General features: G+C 32.4%; 1 protein-coding gene across 13 annotated transcripts in view; it reads left to right on the top strand.

Annotated features, from left to right (window-relative positions):
* ADGRB3 (adhesion G protein-coupled receptor B3) overlaps positions 1-12,218 on the top strand; it is a 446,612-nt gene that overhangs the window by 259,203 nt on the left and 175,191 nt on the right. For all 13 annotated transcript variants that reach the window (XR_002465425.3, XM_021530142.3, XM_021530143.3 and 10 more), the window contains 2 exons: positions 3,665-3,767; positions 9,637-9,680. Coding sequence is in view for 12 of the 13 variants with exons in the window: in XM_021530142.3 (XP_021385817.1) it covers positions 3,665-3,767; positions 9,637-9,680 (147 nt within the window). In the remaining variant the exon portion in view is untranslated. The remainder of the gene's footprint in view (positions 1-3,664; positions 3,768-9,636; positions 9,681-12,218) is intronic.

Below are 12,218 nucleotides of genomic sequence, written 5' to 3'. Positions count from 1 at the left end.
AAAATGAGATGCATTTTACCATATGTGTTTAATTTTTCTTAGTTTTACTAGCATTTTCTTAGTTTATTAGAGTCTACTGGAAATAACTAAATACAGTGTGAGATGGGAACTTGCTACCACATTAATATAAAAGTTTTTGGACTTGTGTTTAATCCTACTGGTACATGAACATTCAGAGAATTTTGCCATGAGTATTTAAACAAGAGTTTAGGGAAACAAAAGGAAAAGGTTCTTCCTTATAAAAATAGAAGAATGGGTCTTTTTCCATGCACAAGTAAATAAACTTAATCTATTTCCTAATATATGTTTCTGCATTGCACTGTTCTTGTCATGTCTTAAGGGTTTTTTCATAGCAGATATTGAAATAGCAAATATTTCCAGAACTCTAGACTGAGTATTATTTCCATAGCTCTTGCACCCCTGAGCACATTTATGTTATTGTTAGGTTCACAGAAAATTGATTCTCAGTACAATACTCATCTAAGAGATATTATCTATAATTTCTCTCTTGAGCACTCTGAAGGAATACATTGCATATTGCCATAATGTAAGATAGGTTTTAACTTTTACTGTAAGAAATAAGAACAAATAAAGAATCAATGATTTTACTGTATCAAGTGGTTTGGGTTTTTTTCCATCACTAAAAAACAGCCACCATAAATTTCCTTCTAAAATTTTCTTCACTGAAATGTTCTTTGCCTCCATTTGAAACATTGTTTCTAACCCTGAACTTCAGGTGCTCTACAACCAAAAAGGCCCTTCAATTTCTTTGGGTCAGCTTTGTTACACTAAGGATGTTCTTCAGACAGGCTTTTATTGCATCACATTACAGATTTAGTGTCCATAATTTTTCTGTAATGCATTCAACTTTTACACATTGATCAATAACTTTGATCATGATGCATTCTTGAGATAACAACATGCCTTATTCATTAGTTCATTTTTCTTTAGTAACAGATTCATTCTAAAAAGAGAAGACATGAATTTCATACCACATAGAATCAATATGATTTCTCTTATATAAAAGAATATGCTCAAAATGTGTACAGTGATAGGAAAACAGCTTAATAAAACACTAAAATAACTCTTTTATTAACATTATTATTAACTCATTAGTATAAAAGTTTTTGGGCTTGTGTCCAAAGAAAAGAAAAAATCTTTAGAACACCACCTCTGAAAGCATTTCTTGACCTTTTACTCCATCACTTTGCTATCTTGAATCTTCAAGAATTTGTTCAGCCATAGTTTAGAAATTTAGTAGATTGTCCTTGAATAATTTATTTCAAAACTTAGCCCTGATAAGCATCTTTCTGGACAGTCAGCTGAGCACCATCCAGTAAAACTTAATTTCTCATTAAAGTTGAATTTTAGATGAGTTTTGATGAAGGAGAAGGAGCTAATGGTGATGTCACTCTGCACTATAAAAAAGCTGTAATATAATGCACTTGCCTGAGAAGTGTGAGATGGATCATTCCCATTCTGTGTCATTCACACCCATTCTGTGTCATTCACAACATAAGAGAGACTGAAACTAAAGTGTCCAAGGACATTTTGTAAAATCTGATTACTTAAATAAATATTCTCAAATAATTTGAGAATAAGTATTCTCAAAACTAGGCTGTTGTTTACAAAAAATATCTTCAACAGAGACAGCAATGGCATTGCACTGGTGGTTTTGAGGTTTTTTTCAAATTTTTTAAATTGTTTTGACTACAAAGCTTTGTGCTTTTATTTAGAGGCATCTTAATATGCTGTGTGAGTTCAGAATATACTTTAGAATATACTTGACAGATTGTATTCTTCCAGGGTCTGTCCAAGCAGTTAAATATGAAATATGCAAGTAGGCATTCAGCCCAGACAGGACAGCAATGAGGGATGCAGTTTTCATTTCACAGTGTAATAGGCAGTTATATTTATTTTCTTGTGAAACAGTCTGCTAGGGGCTCTTGAGAATGTAGTGGGATTGGTAGAGTTTTAATGAGACTGAGGTAAAATGAATGTACTGAAGTTACAAACTAGGTACTTAGATGTTCTTTCAGATCTTACCCTAGAACTGTCAGAACTGTACCAAAATGAGATAGACCAAAGAAAACATTTTCAATCACAAAGACTGACTGTAAAAGAGTATTGAATTAGCAGTATTTACAATAGTTTGCATGAATTTCCAAAACTGATGTAATCTCTGAATAAATAGTAAGTGTCATTTTCTCTTATCGTGATGTATTAGAGAAATAAAGTTTTTATTTATTGGGTTTGGGAGGGATTGGTTCTATTTCAATAATTACAGATATTCAGCTACTGTAATTCTACAGAATGCACTGCAGATTAGCTAAACTTTAAATTTTAACCTGATAGATAATTTTTTGTCAATAGTGTGTGAGATTTTAAAGTTTAACCAAAGCCAAGAAATAGGAATTAAGTAAAATAGAAAGTCAGTTCCATTATATTTACATTATATTATTTGGCTCAGTAAAATTGGACTAGAACGCATACCTTTCCCCAGAAGTACAATTTCATTCCTTGTGGTGAATGAAATGCCTGCTGAGCTAAGTTTCTATTACTGTAGCCATGGCAATTCCTTTTTCAATGATCCAGCAAAATGGAATTCTCTCCTAAATACAAACTCCCTAGAGAAAATAAGCAATTAAACAACAGAACAAAAGAATATTTATACTGTCTATTATAATTACATCTAAACTGTTTAGTTTCTTCTTTGATAACATCCTTTAATAATATTTCTGTGAGGTGTGGAAAGCAGTTTTACACACAATGTAAATACCATAATGATCACCAGAAACAGTCAAGCTGATAACTGATGGTCATTCTAGACCTGATGGCATCATATGAAGCAAGGATCTCAGACATTAACATGTTAACATGTCTTTATGGCTATACTAGCATAAGCTTGGCATTACTAGGTCTGGCCTGGAAACGTTGCTATGATACATAGTGATCCACATTTTGCATGAAAAAAGAAATTGATGATGAATTTAAAAAATTGACAGCAAGTTATTATTCTGTATAACCTAGTGCAATAACGTAAGACCAAATCTAATCTCGCATATGAGAAAAAATTCATTTGTTTTGGAAGAATTTCAGTCAGGGCACAATTGTAGTTTAAATTCTAAACAGTATTTAGGTGCTGAAGTTGTCCAATCATATACCAAATACAATTTTCTTAGGATTGGAAAAAGGTATGTTTTCTTCATGAGCACAGAATCAACAGAACTGCACAGTCTCACATTGCACTCATCCATCTTCACAATCCTACCTTTAAGAGTCAGAAAAAAACCCCAGCACAGCACTTTGGAAGAAAAATCACTGTCATTTATAAAATGTATCTAGTAGGTCTGTGTTGAAACAAGTAGGTGAGACACACTCAAACATGCATAGAATGTTTGTGTCATCAATGCATTCTTCTAATTAATGAATAGTAATTTAAGTAATTGCACTTCTTTCATCAGTGGTGCTTTCCAACTGTATTCAACATGTTGAATACAGTTGGAAATAAGTGTATTCACTACTTTCAAACAAATTATATTCTCCCTTAATATTTGTCAACTAAAGTCACAGAAAATACCTGATGAAATCTTTAGGTGTAGTATTAGAAGTCTCATTTAACCTTATAGACACTTAAATTTTCCACTTTTGCATTTTCTTCCAGGAATTTTACAGTTGTTAATTCAAAAATCATTGTTGTTACTATACGACCTGAGCCTAAAACTACAGATTCTTTCCTGGAGATAGAACTGGCCCACCTGTCTAATGTAAGTACAAGGATGGTTGATATGCTTTCTAGTTTATTTGCTAGATCACATGAGAGAAAATAAGTGGTGTTGTTTTAAATATCAGTTAATAAAAAGCTGTTTAACTTCTAAAATTTAAGCGCAGGAACAGTGTAACAATCTTTGAAAGGAATGTGTACTTGTTCCATGCATGCATATACACAAAACAAAATTAATTGTTGTTTTGTGAATGTGGAGGGTTTTTGTTAAATAGCAATTTCTAGTGAATAGTTTCCATTAAATGCATTCATGATTACAATTTAAAATGTATTATTGTACTGACTACTTAACCTTTTGCTCTCTGCATAGGTCATAGAGCTACAATAGTTCTGCAGGTCCTTTCTTCCTTTCTTTCATTATTTTATAGAAGCCAGTTTTTACTTAACTCATTGTAGCAGACTACAAAAATGCTTGGGTTCCAATTTAGCTTACAGTCCTCATAAATGTCTGAGATATTTTTGTGCAACCATTTAAATTCTATACTTTTCAGGCTTTAATCTCACATTGAAAAGGTTATAAATATGAAAAAAAAAAAGGACTTTATTTCCAAATATATGGAGATATAAATATTTTTGTCTTTCTGTTTTTAGCAGTCTCCCAGTGCTCACAGGGAGAATAAAATATATCTTTTGTGGAAAATTTTTGTCATATACAATACTGGGAAAATAATGTTGAATAGCAAGCATGGGGCTAATTTATGTGAAGGCACAATATATAAACTCTCTCTGTTTATGTTATTAAGGGGTAGAGTTTGCTTTGAATAAAGTCATAAAGAGTCAGTTAGAAGAGACAGTTACTCAAGATTTTGAAAACATATTATTATGCAAGAATCTTTAAAGCTGTAATTTTTAAGATAAAACCAGTTACTCAAGTCCGCAACTCCACAGATCATATAGATAAAATTCCAAACGTTTTAGTCAGTAGCAAAATTGAAGTAGTGAGTCTGGTCAAAAGTATGAAGAAAGCTTTTTGAACTCCAGATATGTCATTAATATTTTACTCAAGGCTAGAAAAAAATATTTTACTGTCAATGGTCATTATGCTCTTCCATACAGTTCCCAGAAAAATATCAATACAAAGAACACCTCAATTAAAGTTTGGCAGAAAGAAAGGAACAGAAGAACATAAACTGAGCTGACTCCTTCCCTTTTGACAACATTAAAAGTGTGTTCATGAGGAATTGTGTCAATTTAGGGCTTTATGATTCTCTGTTTCAATTTATTTATAAGATGATTTAGGACACGTAGATATCATCTTCTGTTTTATTTTCTTTCAAACCTAAATTACATTGTCTATATTAAGAAAAAATCTCAGTCTCTAACATAACTTTTGTTTCTGTCAGGTATTTCACTGATAATATTACAAAACATTTCCTGAAGTAAACACAAATTAATCCTACACATCAGGGAAAAAATCAATCACCTTTGAAATAGATTACTTGTTATGATTTTACTAAGATCATTATTAGGAAGAATTTATGGTAATTTTCAATGCTAGATTTTATGATCAATTATTTTAACAATGATTGAGGGGCTATTACACAAATTGCAGAATGATATTTATATTTTGAAAATGAAATCACTACTTGAACAAGTAACAGGTACAGTGGCATGTGAGATAACAATTAAGAGAAAAATTCTGATTAATTTGATCACATCCAAGAAAAGAAGGTTTAAAGTTATATAATAAAATAATGCTAGTAAGCAATGTATCAGCATTGAAAATATTTCTAGACCAAACAGAAGCTAATAAAACAAGCACAACACAGGCAAGAATAGATTAATAAAAGCTTGAACTGCTCACCCCAGAGGGTGAAATTCTACAAAATTCTTAGAGAGAACTTTTTTTTCATTTTTTTTTATCAGTCCCTTTGATTAATTCACAGAGCAAGTTTTTGCCAAGTTTGAAAGACTTGTAAATTAAACTTCATTGTTACAAAAGATCAAATTAGGGACACTATGATTGTCACCTTGCTTTGGCAATCTTCAGTAACAGAATTAACAGAATATTAATTAATATTTTATGAGCTCGTGTCTTGACAAAGCAAAAAAGATCATAACCTTTCCAATACATATCAGGTAATTTCTCTTTTTTTTTTTTTTTTTTTGTTTGTTTGTTTTGTTTTGTTTTGTTTAGTATTTGTCCTATAATACAATCCAGAGAAGCATCAAGTGCTTGGATCAAATTTTCATATATACTGTATTTGTGTAGGATCTCAATCCATCTGAATATATAAGTTTGATTGGCAGATACAATGACAATATATTGCTCCAGAAAATCTGTGAATATGAAATCAGTTATATAATTTTAATATCTTTAAACATGTTGTCACTTGTGTTCAAGATTTGGCCTTGATAATGGAACTTTGGCTTAAAGACATAAGGCTGTAGGTGCACAGAAATAATATTTTGCAAAGTTGAGTATTCCTTTAGACTGAATCTAATTCTTTGCTGTAATTTTCTCAGCTGAAAGGATTTATTTGATTTCCATAGAATGAGCTTTATGTACATACAGCAATTTAAAACCACTGTTAAAATATCTTTAAAATATCTTTAATACTTGAACATTATATATTAATGACTCACAGATTAAACATTGTCCATTAAATAAATTATTAAAGAGAAAATATGTTCTCTTTAATCTGTTTTTTCTAACGTCTCAATGTTATATTTTTTCTTTCCAAACCTTTGTTCTTACAAATGCTGTTCATTTATTCAGAACAGTTTGTTTGCAAATTGATTTAATGATGATGTTTTAATCATTTGTAGAACATGCCTACTAGTACATAGGAGTATATCCACAGAGTTATTCTTTCACCTCCTTATCTACTGACTTTTAAGTAGATGAGATATGAAAAAAGATGGGAAAATTGAGAATTTAAAAAGAGTTAATATGTCTAATTAAAATCAGGCTTAAAATACCAATTTATTCAAAATTTATAATAATGTCTTCATTTTTTTATCCAGTCTGTTAAAAAACTGGAGGATTATCTTTTGGAGGAAGTTCAAACTACAATTGCATGTGCTGTTTGAAATATATTGCATGGTATTTGGATTTGTAGATAAATACAAATGTAACAGCTGACCAGAGTGGAATATGGGTTGCAGTTCATCATTGCTCAGTTGGTTAGAGCACTGTGCTAATAACAAATACCACCAAGGCTGTGGGTTCAATCTTTATATGACCATTCTCTTAAGAGTTGGGCTTGATGATCCTTGTGGACCTTTTTCAATTCAGAATATTCTGTGATCTGTGATTTAGAGAACATGATATTTGGTCTTATAAACTGTGAACATGTGGAGGAATAGTGGCCACATTTTTCCAGTAGATTAATTAAAGGGACACCAAAGCAATCTTTTAAAAAAATGCATATCTCAAACAGAATCCTATTTACTCTAGGGAGAATAAGAACTCTCACCTTCTGACAGCACAGAAGTTTACTCCAGGGCTACTAGAATAACGGGCCAGCAGTAGCATAGGACAGGAAGCTTTCAATGTGACTGAAAACCCTGGCTCCAAAACACAGTTGTCACTGTGCTGGATAGCTGTCAAAGTTGCCAATCACATCTTGAAAGTTGAGTTTTATATGCCAGACAGAGATACATGCACATACACAGTCACACACATATGCCCATTTTTGAGATACCCCAGTAATGTACTGTAGGGTATAAGTCAGGGCTCCAGCAGTTGAAAACACGAACCAACACAGCAGCTGCTTCCTTAGCTGCAGCTGAGGATTTAGCTGGTAAGAGCACTGCCCCCACAGTCAGCCATGGCTGTTGGGGGCAGCTCTACAACAGCAGTGTAGCATTGCCAAGAGGTACCCCAAAAAGGCTGTGAAAAAGGGAGAAACAGATTAAAGGCAAAGAAGAAAATAGAGAAACAAGTTCTTTGTAGTCCCCGCAGTGCTTGAAGGGTATTTGATCAAGTATCAAAAGAGGAAGAAGTTCTGAAAGGGTGCTGTGCCTTTGCAAACTGCCGCTTGTGGTGGAACAAACCCTCCCACAAGACTTTCTTGTGGAACAGGAGTAATATTTATCCTGCTTTCCATGTTTCTGCCTAATCTGTCACTAATGACTGCAATGGCCAGACAAACTCTTTCTTTTCCTTTGAATACATTTCAAGGACAGCAAAGTGTGTGATCTGACAGCAATTTTATCATGTTTCAGTTGTCTGCAAAAGTTTTTATTCCCCTCTGTTTTGGTGATTTCTTTATAATGGACATTTTTTGCTGAAAATGTTTTTTTATTAATTCTGTTTGCATTGTGGGAATAGCAAGCATGAACTGTATGTATTATGTCCACTGCTGGGAAAGACAAGTCTTAGATCTGAGAGATGCAGAGCCTTACTATGTTGCAGCTATAGCAGTACTTTCTTAATATATATATAGCTGTATCATATTTTAAGTAAAACTTCTTCACCAAGACTTACTCTACAAATTAATACTCTTTATAAAATTACATTTTAAAGAAAATTTAATTCTGAACTGATATTCTTTTGTTCCTAATTCTTATCCTTCTATCTCTTCGTCAGTCAATGTGTCTGAAAGCTCCTGGCAAGTGATGCAGCACCTGGTCTCTGAATCCCAATTGCCCTATTATCAACTGCTTTGTCCTGTGTCCTCTTCCCCTTCCTCTTCTTTATATTATAAATACTTTAGGGGATGGCACATCCTTTATTTATGTTTGTATAGTGCTATGTAAATATAAAGTGCCACAAGTATATGTTGGTTTTAAATATTTATATTCTACTCATAAAATTCAATGCAGTCAGCAAAATACTGAAGTAGAAGTTCAAAAATTCCCAAAATGCCTCTCTTACAAGCACCTCCAGAAGAACCTTTTTTATCTTTGACAAAGAGGTAGATGGAATAATTTAAATATTTAATAGATTTTTACTTTACAGGTTGCCATATTTTTCTATAAATAAATATTTTTTGAGAATAAAATATTAAGGTGTGCTTGGTTTATATGAAAGTACCTTTATATCTACTGGCATTGATATCCAAAAATAGTGAACTCCACCTGTTTCTTCAAATCACTTATGATTTTTAAAAAGTATATTTTTATTCTATATATTGTATATTTTTTATGTAGTTCTGACTCCTGGGAACATCTAATGCTTATGGTGAACAGGAATATAGTTTAGCCCTTTGGGGTTCTTCTAAATTAATCTGAGTGAATTTTAATTTTGTCTCTACACTTCCTAGGCAACAAAATAAACTTGTATAATTTTATAGATTTTTCAGTTTCCCAAAAAGTTTTCCATTGTTCAGTGAATTGTAATAAAACCCTAGATTCCCCTTCTGTTCTAAATCAAATCAGAAATCTTCCACGGAGTTTGAAGAGACAGGAGCCAGTATTGTAAAATTCAACCACAAACAAAAAAAAACCTATATTTTGAGCAAAACCTCTGCTGATTGAGGACCTAATTAACAAAACCTTTGGATACTGAATGTGGGGCCTGTGACCAACCTCAAGATATTTTGCCCAACATATGGTTAAAGTTTTTAAAGCCATTACTGATTTTGACTTCCAAGTTCCTAAGGGAAGAGTCAAGTCTCTTAAGGGATTAACTATTATCTCATATTTTACTTCCACTAGGATACACCAAATAGACAACTTTATGCTTTCCTTATCTAAGCAGAGAATTCACATATACTCTGCTCTGAGGTTTAAGTGCCTTCAAAATATCCTATAGGAATTAACCTTAAGCTTTTGCCATTTCAGTGGCACCAATTCATCAGAGTATGAGGATAATCTTGTAGGAGAACCCAAACAAATTTTTAGGTCAAGCATGACATATATTTTTGCATATGGGTAACTAATAGATCTGTTTGTTTTCTTCTTAGGGCACATTGAATCCCTACTGTGTGCTGTGGGATGATTCAAGAATGTAAGTGACAGATGTTTGCTTCTATTGCTATAGCTAAAATATTACCAAGTACCAATATTTAAATAGTTGGTCAGTAAACGAGTTGATACAAGAGCAGAGAAAGTGAACCTTTGACAGACTGGAAGTACTGGGTTCTCCAGTCACTTGGCTTCCTTTTTGCAGATATAGAGACTGAAATATTACAATATCTCACCAGAAAGAGACTACTCACATAGTAATTTTCATCTGCTTTTTCAAGGTTAAAATTAGAATGGCTAAGGACTGTATTTCCTTCATGGTGGTTGCTGGGCAACAAGCAAGTGGGTAAACAATGAGACAAATAACTAAGGAAGACTCCCATTTCTGTTACTGCATGGAGAAATACAATTTTCAAGTGTGATCCCTGCAGCAATCTTCATTTTACTTGGTTCAAATTTTCATTTAAATTTATTAAAATAATAGCTACATACTAAGCAGTGAAATCTTAGACTTCTACATTTTTTAGTGTTTCGCTTCTATAGCAAAAAAAAATTATAATATTTCTGTAAGAAAGCAAACTGGTAAAATCCAGTTGTGGTTTAAAATTAATTCTAAATTTGTGTAGTTGTAATTTCCTGTATTAATCTTTCACAGTAAATCTCCCATTAAAGTCAAGGTGAACTTTGCATCAATGCAGATTGTTTCAAGATGAATCCCTATATGGTTACCGTGTTATTGTTTTTTAAAGATGATATTGTACTTCTTCTCAAGGTATATTATATATGTCTTATAATACAGACTTATCTACAGTGTTAGAAATTGCATGATTTTTGTGATTTTGTGACTGCTTTTATCCTTGAGCTTGGATTTACATCGGCACACTGGTGGCTGAGAAACATTATAGTACAGAAATGTGAAACTTTGGATATGATACTAGAATCTTTCCAAATACAAGTAGTACCATGGTCTGTGCCTCTGCAAAAGAATCATAATAACATTATTTGTCAGTAACATCATAGCATTCAATTTCCATTAAATATGTGGAATGAAGCACATACTTCATTTTATGCATTATTAGGAGCACATAAAAAAGCAAAATATTTGAACCACATTCTTTGTTTTTCTCTTCACAGTATTTTGCTTATACAGAAGTCATACAGTGCTTTGTTTATAATATAGGTTGCTTTATAATATGGGTTGCTTTCAGTACTGTGTATTTAGACCACATGCTCTGATTTCACTGTTCCAGTCCAGAATATCAAAGGCATATTTGAGTGTAATTAGAGTACTAAAAAACAAACCCCAAAACCATGCTACATACTTAACAATGTCATTAAACTATTTTATTCAGGTATTTGGGATTAATGTGTGAAGTAGTTGCAAACAAATGCATTTTGTCCTTGACACTTGTTTTTCATTTCTCTTAGTATTTTTTGTGCTACGTACAGGTGCTTTCAATATGATTCAGAAAAGTATTGAAAAGAAATTGAAAAGAAAAGAATTGAAAAGTAAAATTGTGAACCATCTAAAATTAACATAAAGCTGACATAAAATAGTCTGAGGTTTTTAAGGGAGAAACATGTGCTTTTGTGTTCTGAAGGATATCTTTTCTAGACATATTATTTAATAGTAGCTATTGAATATGTTGGAAAATGTGAAGACTGGGGGTATTCTTGGAGATGTGTCCATCTTTTAAAGTTATATGAGCCCTAAAATATTCCCAATAAGATGTAATGCAGCAAAGTCTGTATGGACACCACTGTCACTTATTTTGAAAATGTATAGGTGATATTTTTTGACAATGTGACATTATCTTGTATCAGAATGTCCAACATCAAGAGCAAACTTCAACTTTTTTCATCCATCCCTTTGGAGAATATCTCTACTCCTAGCTTATTCAAAATTTATTTTTGTATTTTTTATTATTTTGTTTCTTTTTTCATTTGGGCCATTATTTGTATTTGTATTTGGTCAGGAATATTTCAGAATTTGTACATTGACATTGTAAATTATGAAAGCTCTATAACACTGAATCAGTTTCTAACATTTATAAATCTAAACAAATAAATATGTAGAGGACTATACAATTGGTTAGGTGCTCATGATTATGTTGGGTTCTTGACGACTTGGTTTTCTTTTATTTTTCTACTTTTTCTAAGTCTCAGGAATTAGTTATCTTCACCAGCAGGCAACTGGATTTGATGGATTAATAGCCTAATTCACATTGCAAATCCTACAGAGCTGTGATGCACTCATGTCCTTCCAAATGGGATAATTTTTGCATAAGCAGGACTTGGCAGGCATTTTGGAATAAACCCAACAAAAAGTAGTCTTTTTTAGATGAGGATGCTTAACTAATCAATAGACTGTCATGAGTCGGGTGTTTTAAATTAAGTGGTTTTCAGATGAAATCTGTGTTTGCTTTTATCATTGGTATCCAGCCAGTAGCAACCTCTAATGGGTTTTTCCACCTTTTTAGCCACTTCTCCCACACCTTTATCTGCATTGGAAATTCACGTTTGGTAAATGATACTCACTCCACTGATCTTGTCACTTTAATACTTCTCTGGCAACAAGGAA

This window comes from Lonchura striata, chromosome 3 (genome assembly GCF_046129695.1).
Source record: "Lonchura striata isolate bLonStr1 chromosome 3, bLonStr1.mat, whole genome shotgun sequence".
In the NCBI taxonomy this organism is placed as follows: Eukaryota; Metazoa; Chordata; class Aves; order Passeriformes; family Estrildidae; genus Lonchura; species Lonchura striata.
This window is presented reverse-complemented; position numbering and strand designations above follow the sequence as displayed.